The sequence below is a fragment of the Anguilla rostrata genome, chromosome 8 (assembly GCF_018555375.3).
Source record: "Anguilla rostrata isolate EN2019 chromosome 8, ASM1855537v3, whole genome shotgun sequence".
Lineage (NCBI taxonomy): Eukaryota > Metazoa > Chordata > Actinopteri > Anguilliformes > Anguillidae > Anguilla > Anguilla rostrata.
In genome coordinates, this window is record NC_057940.1 from 29,908,599 (window position 1) to 29,922,793 (window position 14,195).

At 43.6% G+C, this 14,195-nt stretch overlaps 1 protein-coding gene across 1 annotated transcript in view; it reads left to right on the plus strand.

Moving 5' to 3' along the window:
* csmd2 (CUB and Sushi multiple domains 2) overlaps positions 1–14,195 on the plus strand; it is a 259,924-nt gene that overhangs the window by 36,791 nt on the left and 208,938 nt on the right. Inside the window, exon 3 of the mRNA XM_064347643.1 lies at positions 7,952–8,064. Within this exon, the coding sequence (XP_064203713.1) occupies positions 7,952–8,064 (113 nt within the window). The remainder of the gene's footprint in view (positions 1–7,951; positions 8,065–14,195) is intronic.

A 14,195-nucleotide genomic window follows, 5' to 3' on the forward strand; every position in this document is an offset into this window, starting at 1 on the left:
TAATATCAGCAACCAACTCAGACCAAAGAGACCAGATCAGGTGAGGTAATTTTAATGAAATAACAATAATGAATAACAACAAAAACCAGCAATCGCTGTGGCCCATCAGAACCGGGAATGAAGATCACTGCATTATATCATACGCTGACCGACTTGGACCAAATTCCGACCACAGCCAAAAGGGAGGAGTTTCAATGAACTCCATGTCATGTTGAGGCTGTGAGACATGGCTGACATTGACTGGTCAATCTGTGTATAATACGGGTGACACAGAGCCTTTGTATGCCTTGTGTTTTGAGCAAAAGGGGAAAGCAAAATCCATTCTGTTCTGATCCATTTTTATTTAAGGAGCTAAATTACTTCCACTTCTTCATGTCAACAAGACAGCTGCACAGTCATAGTAATTTAAATCACTTATGGTTAAGAGCAGACAGAGATTGTTAATTCTGATGCAGAGTAAACAAACAGCCAATGAGAAGCTAACAGTGGTACCTCATGGGAAAGCAGTACAATAAATTGTTGGAAGACACACACACAAACTAAATAATTTATGCTATGCAAGGACTGTATGGTGGTTGGCACTCCTGCCTACAGATACTGAAAATGCTATAGAACATGTGTGTTTCACGTGAGAAATTACCTCTAGTAGTGTATGTACTCAAAGACAGCCAAACAAGTACACTAATATCTGTTTGTACATAGTCCTCCAATGTACCGAAAATATTATAATTCATGTCAGGTATTTAGTTTACTGCAAGTTGTAAACATTTCACACTGCTTGAGGTAAAACATAAGGTCTCTTTCCTGCTTCCACCTTGACACAGATAGCAACGTCAAAAAATGTAGCTCTGCTTGTTGAGAGCTTCATTGACTGAGACACATGCACACGCACACAGACACACAGACACACACACACACACACACACACACACACACTCTCCTTGCCTCCATCACTTAGAGGGGGGGGGGAGGTGAGGAAGGGAGGGAGAACAAACAAATAGAAGCATGATTGTACTCCATTGGTCAGCTTGTTCCTTCTGCCCTTCTAAGCATGTCTGCCCCTGAACATTTTTGGGGTTAATTACAAATGAATTTTCAGGGACAGAAAAAAAATAATATAAATATATGCTAATAATGAACTGCACAGTTTGAGAGTGTTGGTCTTTTGAAGGTGTCCCTTAGAAACTAACTATCTTGCTCTAGCTTTTGCTTTCACTGGGAAGAGTAAAGTCAACATTTGAACCATTAATCTTGGGGTCTGAAGTTCTGGAAGCACGGATGGTGCCCCACTGCCCACCATCTGGGTGCCCATGGCTAATTAAAAATCAGTAACCTTGTGCTTTCTGGTAATGCAGATTTACTTGCACATACTAACTCTCTGTGGTGTGTAGAATTAGCTAAATCCCCTACACATGTAATTGCTTGCACTACACAGTATTTTTAATCAGGCAAACAGGAATATGATTTCCTTCAAGCACTTCATCTCATTATAGGGAAACATCATATTGTATAGATTGTACTTAGGCCAATCACTTTGCCAAGGGGAAGAATTCAACAATACTGAAGTGGTTTTATTTATCCTTAATTGTTTTTAGCCTGGGGATTATTGTAAAGTGATTTAAGTAGCACTAAATGCACTGACAGCAGAGTTGATTAATTTATTCATTGTGACCCTTCCCCAACCCCACGGATGGCACCAAAGCCAACATGATACCGAGCTTTCCGGGTAAGGAATCGCACTCCATCCAATCTGCACAGCAGTAGCCATGCGAGGCATTAGGGATGTATTCGGCCAGAATGCTGGCTTGTTATTAAACAGTTGGTAGCCTTTTGTGAGTGGTTACATGCAACTAATAGCTCTAAGCATGCTCTTGGAGATAAAAGCAAACTAAATTTGCAATTAATTGCTCAATTCAGACAGTCGCTCTCCTCTTTGGCTCAGCCCTGCGAACATACTTGAATCCATCGCTCACTGTCTTTTTCTCAGCATGAATCAAACACAAGAGGGACGCTAAAGAGACATTTTCTATAGCTACTTTACCCTACTGAATTGGAACCGTTCCAGGACAGCACAACTCATGGATGACAAAATGATGTCCTTTAAAATGGACTCAAATATATCTTTGGACAAGCCAAAGTAATTGAAGACTTGTGGGGGGAAAAAAAAAAAAATGTTATATTTTTTGTGTGTGGTGGTGTCACAATTCAGTTATTAAACTGTATGTTTTATATGTTATATGTATTGTATTGTTTAGATTGTCACTGTGTTGGCTGCTACCATAGCCAGGACTTCCTGATTAAATAAAGGTTATATAACAAAAATAATAAAAAGGCCTGATGTTCCCAATATCATACCCAAATGAGACTTGATTGACAAATTAGACTAAACGTTTCCACGTAATGGCACAAGAGCACACGCATATTAACATGAACTTTAGCAGCCGGAGATTATTTAGGAACATTTCTGTGCGATGAGATTTGCCAGTACGTCCTCTGAGTGACAACTAATCATTTACCTTGATGACTTTTTTCGCTTGCCATTATTTGAAATGGCACAAGGTTAAAGCCCATAGATTTCTATATTATATCAGAGCTTCCTTGTTCTGAATTATTTATCTGTGTGTGGCTGTTCCACATTTTCATTGTTTATTTTTTTTCTGTGCTAATCATGGAATAATGAAGTATTTCTCAATCCAGCCAAGGTGCTTATCTTTACAGATGATAATTGCAACATTTGCATTAAGGTCTTTGTATGTTAAAAGTAGTGGTTCCATCTTGTATTAAACCCAGTGGAAACCATTTTGTCACTCTGTGGCTGAATCAGGCTGTAAGCGCCCTTCTCAGCATATCCAACTGAAAAGTGTCAGTGGTTCTCGTTCTAATCATATACAATTAGTCATTTTAATATAGTAAACTGGAGCAAATATGATTTTATTATTTTTTTTGCAGAATAAATTTTCAGATGTAAAGATAATTTCTGAAATTAATGATGATTGCTATGGACACTTATATAATTTACTGATTTGTTCCAAGCACTTTTTAATTATTTGTCATGAGATCTGCTAACAATCCCCTGTGTATATTGTGCCTGTGTGGCGTTAAGCTCACTGAGGTATAAACGGGTGACCTTACCAATGGGTCTTTAAGCTACCACTGTCTACAATGCAGCTGGTTCTTGAGGTGACAAGCCGTCTTCAAATTAGCCCCTGGAGTGCAATGATTCAATGCATAAAGAGCAGAAGGGCTAAATGGATATCATTGCCTAATTATTCGTATGAAGCGGCATTGCTGTAGAATGAAATTCTATGTGGCGAGAAAGATTAAAGGCTTTCTATGTGAATGCCTTCCTCCATTTATCCATGATTTTTAAATGAGCCTTTCACCTCCCGTTAATTAAGCGCTGCCCTGATTCCAACGGAGCGGCCCAAATTGCGACAGAAGGGCTCGTGGGCAGCCGACGGTCTTCTGTCTTTTTTGGAATGGGTCCGAACAGTTGGTGCTGGCAAGGGGGCGAAGCTATACCAACAAGCTAACGAGGATCTGCAGAGGAGACAAACGCATCTCGTTGCCCTTGTGGACTCCATGGGTCGCACCTTAAGAAGCCCATTTTCACCACAAATCTCTCAGTGGCGTGACATTCGGAACGTGGGTTGGCGACTCGATGGCCTCGAGCGGTCTGGAGGACCATCTCAATCATTCACTCGGCTTTCAGTGGGAAGGAAGTGATTTCCTGTCCTCGTCGTGTGATTTTCCGCCACGCGTCTCCGTCCTTGCTTGTTTTTATTTATGAACACATGCAGAGCACGTCAGAATTTTCTGAAAGTGGTATTGGTGTACCAGTAGAGGGCAGTTTTCCCTTTGGAGCAACTACAAACTAGTGCAGGTTTTGCTTATTATTCTACTTGGATATCCCATTCCTGTAATCAAATAACCAACACCAATTAACCTGGAGGTCAGTATACTGTCCATTAAACATCATGTTTAGTGACAATTGTATGCACAGGGTAGTATGCACAGGCCACACAGAAGAGTGTTTTTTTCCCTGGCTGTGCTGTATATAATGAGATATGACCGCTGTTTTTGATTTCATACATTATCTCACAGCCCGTAATAATGAAGCCTAGCAAACCTGGCTAGAAAGCGGGTGCAGTGTCCAGCATTGTCGCCCTGCCTGTTTTTCCCTCTTTGGGTGAAGGAAAAGACACTGCAGCGGCTTAACGCAAAGGGTCGGGGGGTGGGAGGGGGGAGGGAAGGGGGGGGGGGGGCTGTTCCGCTTCACGCATTTTTGGACCTGGCGCTGGGTGCCAGGATGTGGTGCGCGTGAATATAATTCAGCTCCGGCGCTGGCCAAGCGGAGATGAGCCGGTTCCTGTCAGGGCCGGGGACTCAGGCCTTGAGGAAGAGAGAGTTACGGCTCGATTGTGTCCGACGCAGCATTCCGCTCTGACAGGTCAATAAATCTGGCCAGCCTCAGCGGTGGGGTGGGGGGGGGGGGGCTGGTAAGAGCGGGACGCCCCTCTACCCCCGGCCACAGGTGGGGCAGGGCGATGTGCGTGACCGCCCTGGGGCGGAAAAGGTTGTGGCAGAACCATCGATGAGCAAAAAATGAACGCGCCGCATTCCCCTCCGGGAACCCCAAAAAAGCTTGCTTCGTTCAGCCGAAATACAAGTAAGAGTAATGAGGAAACTGTGTTCGCCAATAAATACCCCCACCCCCCTCATCTCTTCCTCCTGTCGTCCCCTCTATCATTTATCTACTAATGTCTCTCCTTTTGCTCGCATGTCAAAATCTTGCTGCTGCTTCCTTTTAGCCCCCCCGAGGAATATGGCTGCTTCAGCAAAACTTACGGATAACTGGCAAAACAGACAAGAACGATGCCGTGATTCAGGCTTGGATTGTTTGCTGGGAAGGCGACCCGTTCGGCTGTTGCTAATTCAGATCAATTTGTGTCTGCCTCAGCAGCAAGTTTAAGGTGGCAGTATGTAAACTTCCCCCGCAGGTGCATGCACTGTGGTGTGAAAAAAAAAATGTAAACTGAAAATATGAAGTATGAATATTAAATAAAGCAACAATGAGGTCCTTTGCTTTACTGTATATAAAGCTGTACAGTAAAACCTATTGGTAGGAAACACACTTTATGGTAAATGTTATTACCTTTCATCTGTTTTATTGTTATTTTTACGTGTTTGTACACCAAATACATGCATGTATCTCCTATTCCTTGAAATTTGTTGTTCCAGTCTCTGTTCTTTGGCAATAGGCAGTCCCCGAGGGCCATACCATTTCACAGACTTTTTTCCCCCCATAATTCCTTGTCAGAGATTTAAAAAGAAAGCGAGACTCCCGTGAGATTTGGCTGGCTTGCCCTGGGATTGTACAGCCCCCCGCACGCACTGAGCATGGTCAGAGTGTGGGGATCATTATTCATGCGCTGACACTCCATTTAATCACATTTTATTATGAAGCCGCTCACTAGTCCAGTAAATCAGACTGGCCTGCGGGACTGGATCTGTTTACGGATCGCTTTAATCAGGAGTGTTTCTCCACCAACACTACCACCCCCCCGTCTGCAAACCAGCCTGCTCCGCCTCCCCTTTCCCCTGCACATTGACCCCTCTCTCAACTGGTTGAGGCAGTTAGGACAGTGACAGGTCATCAGAGGAATATCTATACAGACTAAGGACATTCCACCATAATGATAAATGCTACATTCAGCTACGCCAAAGCGGTTTTCATGGATTGACCAGCCTGACAAAGAGGGTTGCTTTGCTTCAGGGCTTATTTTAATTGAGCTTCCAGCAGACCCACCCTTCAAATGTATTGTCACACGTGCGTTGGTTGAATATTATTTATGCTCCAAATTTGGTATCATTCACTGAATATTGGAACAGAAGCTCTTTTTAACACAATAGGCATATTTTAGAAGAGGAATCAAATTTTCATGCAGCTTGGCCATCGTTTGGCTGTCTGCATAAATTCATACATCTAAATATTAATGCCCTCATTTATATTTCTGACAGACCAGCTTATGTATTCTGTTTAAGCACACCCTGCCCTTACACGTCCCAGTTTGAATATAGAATTGAACAGAAATGTTTCCGGAAATAATGTTATAAAAATGTAGAAATGCAATAAAAAATAATATCATGCCTCCAGCTAGTAGTTGGAAAAGCAACCATTTGGTGAGCTGAACTGATACACTTTGTGATGGGTCGATGTCAAAAACCACAAAATGGCAGGCACTTTAGGAAAAGAGAAGGGGTGTCCTTTTTTGACGATGTAGCGACCCATTTATTGTGCAAAGTCTGGCAATCCATATGTGAAGAGAAAGATAAATATGTTGCATTTATTTTGATTGTAAAATTAAGTCAGTTTTTAATAATTTTTTGTTGAAGTAGACCTACATACTTTTTCAGCTGTTTTGTCAGCACTGCAATTGGATCGGAAGTCTAAGAGAGCCCTTGCCATTTCCAAGTGATAGAAAAATGGACAAAAAAGTTATTGTATTTTTTAAATTAAAGAAGAAAAAGAAGAAAAATGGGGGGGCGGGGGGATATCATGCATTACCATCCTTCAAAATGTGCAGACATTTGTGCTGAAAACCATATACTGAATTGAATCAATCAACCTTGACACATTGAGGGAACGAGCGCTCATTTACGAGAGTGCCGAGATTACCAACAATTAAAACGACAATAAATGGAAAGCATTTACAACATTTTACCTCCTAGGTAAGCAACTGAGAAACGTATTGTTGTTGTTCCTTCTCTTATATAGCTGCGGATGAGAATTTGAGTGCAAATGGTCAATATCCTGCGGTTCTAACATGTATTTATCCTCAGCAGGGAGGGCACTATCCTTTGTGACTATTCTCCTCAAAGATAACAGCTTCTTTTTAGAAACCCTAATTGACACCACACCTAAACCTGAGCTGCACCATGTGAAATAGATCCATTGTTAGCCTCAATACTTCCTTTATATGCTGTTGGACAATTTCTGTAGGCGCCGCTCCTTTAGGTAATCCCAGTTGGGCACAATATGGCTCTGTGGCATTGTAGTCATTCAAATGTGAAGTCCGACTCAATAAAATCTACTTCAAAATTGTACCATATTTCGTGCTCTGCGACAAGTGGGGTAACCCTGTTCTACACCTGCAATATTTTTCTTTTTCTTACTCTAATGTTAAGGAAGGCTTGTAAAAGGCCATAGCTTTTTCAGGCCAAGAACTGAAAGTGCTGAATTGGTAGAATAAATAAATAATACTAGCGCCAGCAATGTAATAGTTGCATTGGGTATTGCTGTTATTGGAATGATTAGTGTAATCATTAGCAATGGCGGCTACAGTATTCCCACTTTAACCAGCTATGAACTTTGGTCTTTCCATGATCATTCCTAATAGCTGCATTGATTGCAATCTAATAGCCCTGTAAATGCTCTCTGGCTGGTGCGTTACACGCTGTGATATGTGCGCTATGGTCTCAGAGACGCTCCTCTGGTGACATGGATGAACTGTTCGCCCCAAGGCTGCTGTTCAGGCCTGCGTGCTTGTCGCTGCCCATGGTGTGAAGTGCATCGATTACTGTCTCCGCCAACAAGGTCACCGGGAGATGGGACATGGATCTGAAGGCTCGGGAAGTTTTACTGTGTCTTTCTGCTGTATTTTAAAAATGAATTAGCCAGAAAGAGAGCCTAACTGTGAATAAGCAGTAAATTAAACTGTGAACAATGGAAAGCAATTTTGAGCTGAGACCGATGCACGTGTTTTGTCTCTTGTTGAATTGATTTAAATGACTGAAACGTTTGAGAAGCTCCTGCTTTTCCTCATCTCTGCCTGTTGATTCAGGTGCATCCTTTCATTCATTCATGACATTTTCCCCCTTTTTTCACTTCTATAGACAAACAGGCAGCCTGTGGCTAAGTGCTATTTGAGCCTTTCCTTTCTTTTCGTAGGTTGACGGGGTTCCAGCTCCCGGCCCCCATCATCAGCACGGGCCCCAGGCTCACACTGTGGCTCCTGTCGGACTACGCGGTCAGTGGGCAGGGCTTCAAAGCCGCATTTGACGGTAAGGTTGGTGCACCTGTTCCCTATCATCTGCCCACAGATCCAAAATCACCCGTGTGGTCAGAGTTTAAGTGGGAAATGTAGGACTGATATCAGAGACCTGATTTCAGACTGATGAATGGTCACTGCAGTGGTCAGGGCAGCTGGGTGGAGCAGCTATCAGGGCAGCAGTGCAGAGCAGTGATCGGGGCAGTAATGTGGAGCAGTGGCCAGGGCAATAGTATGGAAGACTATCCTTGAGAGACAATTTGAATAATAGAAGAGATACTAATGATATGGAACTGGGAATGCTGCATTTATCATTATCTTTATTATTGCTTTAAATATTCTGTCATGTTAATGCAATCATTAAAAAAATCATATGTTTTAATCACTGCTGTACCAGTCTTATCAAGCAGTTTGATGCATGTTATAAATTGACGAGCTAAGACAAAAGCAGTAAAGTATGGTGGATCTGTTGTTGTGTTTTATGGTACTTTGATTAATGTACATGTTGGCTATGAATGAGACATTGTGTCCTGCAAGGTCTTGCCAGGAACCTTTTGATGTATGCAATTTATGACCAGCATAAAATAGCATCAGAGGCTGACTATAATTTGAAAAGATTGCTAAATTGTTCCAATTAGGGTACTTATGGATTGGCATTGCCCTCTGATGACAGGATATTATGTTTCCCTGACATCACGTGTTGCAGGTCACCCGTGCGATCAGACCTGTTTAAATTCAAGAAGGGTTTCTCCCTCTCTCCCATCCTATCCCCCACACAATCGGCTCATTTGAATGCCAACGCTGTCCCCTCACACTGGGGAAAGCAAGTCCTGCCTCCCCGACTCTGTTAATGGCATCGTGATGCTAATCAATCCCATTTATGAAAATGAATTGGTGTGTAGCCAGCAGTATGTGTAATGCTCTCTGGAAATCCGCATGGAAAGGTCTGCGCAGCATCGTTAAGGAAGTTCTCCTTGGTTATGAAGGTCCTTTGTATCTATGCGTCCGATACGTCTCATAGATATTTTTTTCCAACAGAAAGCAGAATGATTTCATGAGTGTCCTGTGTCACTCATTTGTTTGCCACTGAATAGCATCTTCTGTTGCCCTGAACGGTATTGGAAGGTGATGACCTCCTCTTTGTTTAAAATGTGATTTAAACTAATTCAAATGGCTGGGCAAAATAGCAGGAGTCCCACAATGAAAAGGCGGGCTTAAAGTCAGACGGTTCCTTGATAGAAATTTAATCTCTCTTTATTTAGGGAAAATGTTGCATTAAATTACAATCACTTCAAAAAAGAAGAAAGCATAAAGAGGTTGAAGGAAGCCATTGTGCAGTCTTCAGTCCATGTCAGAAGATGAGCAGGGCTTCTGCTATCCTGACTGCACTGCAGACAGTCCTGTGGTGTCCGGAACAGACAGGAGACATGTCCTGAAAGTAAAAGGAGGGTGGGGGGAGGGTAACCAGTGGAGGGAGATGAGAAGGGGAGTGACAGTGCTGATCCTGGGGAGGTTGTAGATCATGTGAGCAGCTGTGAAGCTGCAGACGTCTGATGGGAGAGGCAGGGAGACCGGTGAGGAAACAGCTGGAGTGGTTCAGACAGGAATTGACCTGTGCCTGTGCTAAGAGCTGGGTTGAGTAGGTGATGAGCTAAGAAAGAGTTGGATTCTCTGGGTCCTGTTGTGAATTGCTGTGATGTTCTCTAAAACATCACGGCAATTCACAACAGGAAAGAGAAACCATCGTTGCAGAGTGGAGCGTCGCACTTGAAGGAGGGATGAGTGGCCAGCCCTGATACCAGCCTGCTGAGGGTCTAGGAGGACATATTGAGACAGAGGATATGTGAAAACTGAATGAGAACAAAGTCAAATGAGGTTGTCAAGTGACCTTCAGTCCACCTGGCCCTATTCTCCACCTGTGCATGTTGAAGTCCTGTGAAGCGATTTGAAAGTCAGGGGAGAGTCGGTAGTGAGAAACTGGCAGGGCCTCCTGATGCTGGTCTGAATTATGGCATTTGGGAAGAAATTGAGCATGTCGTCAATGGCCATTCTATGCGTGTCCCCTAGAGGGGATGTGGAAAGAGCCACTTCCCATTGCTGTGCAGGCTATCTGATGCCTAGCAGCATAGAGACTCCCCCCCAGCAGAGGTAATTGCCACCTCCAGCTCATGTGGAAGGTAAATATAATCGCTAATTGAAGCAGCAGAGCAATGAGAAGCCAATTGAGTGTCAAGCTGCCCACTTGATTTGGGGCCGGGTGTGAATTGTTATTGATACAACGTAATTGGGAAAGTTGAGATATTGAGTGCCCCTTTGTTCCACCAGCTAAATGGAAATTGGAAACCTTAATCATGTCAGGAATGTGGTGAGGGGATCCAGTGTGTGTATGCATGTGCATGTGTGTGTCTCTCTGTGTTTTGTGTTGTGTGTGTGTGTGTGTGGGGGGGGGGGGGGGTTATAAGAACAGAGAAATGTATGCAAAAGGCTCGCTGTTGGGCCTTATCTGACCTTTCCAAGCTGAGTAAATCAGGATGAATGGGGTAATGATGTGTTAGTCCCGTAGCACGCAGTCGAATGGGCATCCTGATCCCATCCCATGAAGTGGTGAGACATACTGTACGCTCGATCAATCTGTCTGGTCCAGTATTCTTCAGCATGTCACCTCCACACAGTGTAGTCACGTCATTAATGAATGCACAACACATCATGGTTATATCATGAGCCCTTATCGGTATTCACAAAAGAATGTCAGGAGAAGTGTGTTGCTGCAATGACCTTCAATGACTGTGTTGGGTTCAAAAGTTCACAAGGTCATTGGGAAAAAGGTGAATGAAATATCAGAATCAGGTAGTTTGTGTTGGTGCCAGTATTACATGTTCAAAAAATGCAAGCGCTGTCTCCAGAGTACCATGCAAAACCCAATATTCTTCACATTTTACCAACCTGTCACCATCAGCTTAGGGATGTAATTACGACTGCTAATTATCAGTCCTATAGCATCAATAAAGGTATCTAAGAAAGAAACCCCTGTCGTCTCAAATCTACTATAAACATAACTGACTGAAATAGTGGAATTTATGCTTGCATGACTAAACATTAATTTTCATATTTGAACTCTTTAGAGTCCTGATCAGTTGATTTTACTCATGCACTCACATTTTAAACTGTGCCTTTATTCCCACTTATGTAATCAGCGTAGCAATATAGATCACAACGCATGCATGATCAAGAATGTCTTTAAGAGTGAGAGAGACCGAATGGGAGAGGGTGTGTGCATACGTGATAACTCTCTTCAAAAGGGCCCTTCCAACATTCTGCACCGCTGCCTTCAATAAAGCCAGCTGAAAATGAGGATAATGGATATAAATGATAGCTCACGCTGCAGCTCTACATCTGGAGTTTTCCTTTAATTCCAAACAGAAAAGAACGTAATCGTGAAAAATTACCCGAATTACGAGCAGCGGTATCAATTAAGCCACCCAATCAGCTTTAATAGGGACCCCGGTGCTTGTCAGCCATTGACAGGCGGAGATGAGAGGGCAAACAGTGCGGCGGCATCCTCTCATGTTTACGTTCTGGGGTTATTGCGACGACAGCCTATCCGCGGCTCGTCGAATGCACCGCAGCTACTCACCAGAGTGTGGCATTGAAAGACTAAGCTTCAGTCACAGCTGCTCTCTTCTGCTCTCTCCTTACGTCTTCAGGCTTACTTGAGGGTCCCCCACTGCTGCTGTTCGGCCTTCACTATCGCCGGTGCCCCCCCCCCCCCGGCCCTTTCCATCGCTGCCTGCCACCCGCCCAATCCGTCACTGCCTGCCCCCCTATCACTGCCTGTCCTCACCAATCGTCCCACCTGCCACCTCAGGCCTGCACCTTACTGCCATTATTTCACTGACGTAAACATCAACTAGTTGACCGTGTTGGTCATTAAGACCCACACCTTGAGCCAACCAGAGGAGGATGATGGGTTAGCCCCTTGACTCTATTTTTTTTCTGGTTTCATCCCAAGGTTTCTTTATATCTCTCCCACCCAGATGAGTTTTTCCTTAGCACCATCACCCTAGCCTGGCTCTTGTGGGGGCTGTAAGCCAGGGTCCACTGTAAAGCCTGTTGTGACACGTTTATAAAATGGACTTCATAAATTCATTTGATTTGATTTATGTCCCTTTACTCCAGCTTTGTAGTTTGAAAGTTCGACACTCTCAGGAGTTCCTCTATTGGAACAGAGACCTTTGAGGAGTGGGCTTGTTTATGCGGCGATGATGTGTCCTTATCTTGGGCAGTTGTCTGTCCTTCCTCAGGGTTCCATTCCAAAAGACTTTTCGACATTTCTTATTGAAATGTAAACATGGATTTCAAGCTCCCCATTAAAGAGTAATTGTTGGTAAAATGCAGACAGCTATTCATGGAATAATAGGTGAGCTTTAATGACTGCACTCCATTATGGCTATTTATAGATGCTCCTTTTAAACTGTGATTAATCTTACCGGGGTACAGTCACCTTCATGGTTTGTAAATTCAGCATGTAAGTCCTTTTGGCAGGAGAGTTTGTTGTCAGGGCCACAGTATGGTGGAAAAGGGTCAGGGCTGCAGTGTATAGGATGTGACCTCTACTGTTGTTGTAGACCAGGACATAATATTGAGATATGGTTGGGTGATGTGTAAAGTTCAAGTGTTCTAGTTCAAGGGCACAAGTCTTCTGGGCAAATGCACAATGGATCCTGCTGCAAGTTAGTATTACACTGTCGCTTCATAACTGTGAATCGTTGTTACCCTTTGTAACATGATACAGTCCTGTGGCAAGGGAAGATATAGGAGATAACTAGAGGTCTCCATTGGTTCACTCAACTACGTTATGATGTCTTCCTGTTGCAGTCTCTTCATTTCCTCCATTAGTCCCTCTGTCTGATCGGCAGTTTGATTAGATTCTTTTGATTGCTGTACATTCTGCCCTTGGACCGTTAATGTGGCTGTGGCCGTGTGCAGACCGATGTTCAGAGCCGTCCCATCGCTGGGCGCCTGGGCTCCAGCCAAATGGCTCCACAGAATTTAATGTTAGCGAGACGGGCGGCAAATAAATTGCATTTTTTAAAAGTCGTTCTGAATGGAGCACTTAACTAAAACACTCCTCCATGATGGATCACTCTGCCTGTGTACTAATAGTGGTGTGTGCAAGGGATTCACATTTATTCAGTAAGCTGAAGCGCTCCTCTTTGTCCTACCCTTACCACCCCACACAAATGCCCACCCCTGCTGCTGAGTATTAACTCATTTTAATAGGAGACTCTCTGCATATGCTCCACCATGACAGAAAGCCTGAGCCTTCAGAAAGGGGATAAGTAAACCACACAAATTCAGCATCCTCCCTTTGCTAGCGTATAAGGTTCACATACCCCCTTAATGTTTTGGCTTCCACATACCCCCTTGGGAGGTTATAACTACCACATTCCCACTAGTGAGGTTATTGCTTCTGAAGGGGAGGTTATATCTTCCACATGCCCACTAAGAAGGTTATAACTTCTGAAGGTGGAGGTTATAACATCCATATGCTCACTAGGGAGATTATAACTTCTCAATGGAAGGTTTTATCTTACACGTCCACTCTGGAGGTTATAGCTTTGAATGCGGTGGGTAAAAACATGACAACGCATTGTATCCTGTCCAATGCCGCCCTGTCTAAAAGGACAGTGTAAAAAGTTGTTAAAATCGATCAGACTTCTGGATTAGAACGTTACATGCTAAACGCCCTCTCAGTGAATGCAGGCTCATCCAGCCCTTACCCCTCCCCAAAAAAGCTGTTGCCGCAGTATTCCTGTAGTAACTGGATTAGCAATGTCACAGTGAATGGAAGCAGAGTCTTCACAGAGGGACCCGTTTGCAATTTTTCACACTGGTGGCTTCGCCGGCACTAATAAAACGTCGCGCAGAACCTTTCTGTGTTATTGGCCATGAAAAGATGTAGCTGGCTCTGGCGTGCTTTATACCGCTGCCGACAGATACATTTCAGCAGATACATTTCTCGAATGGCGGATTCTGATGTCTGTAGCACTGTATCTAACTGCGGGAAAGCATCACATTAGCAATCAGCAATAAAACGGCAAACTCCAAAGGCAACCTTGGCTTATTCTATTGGCCACAATTCCC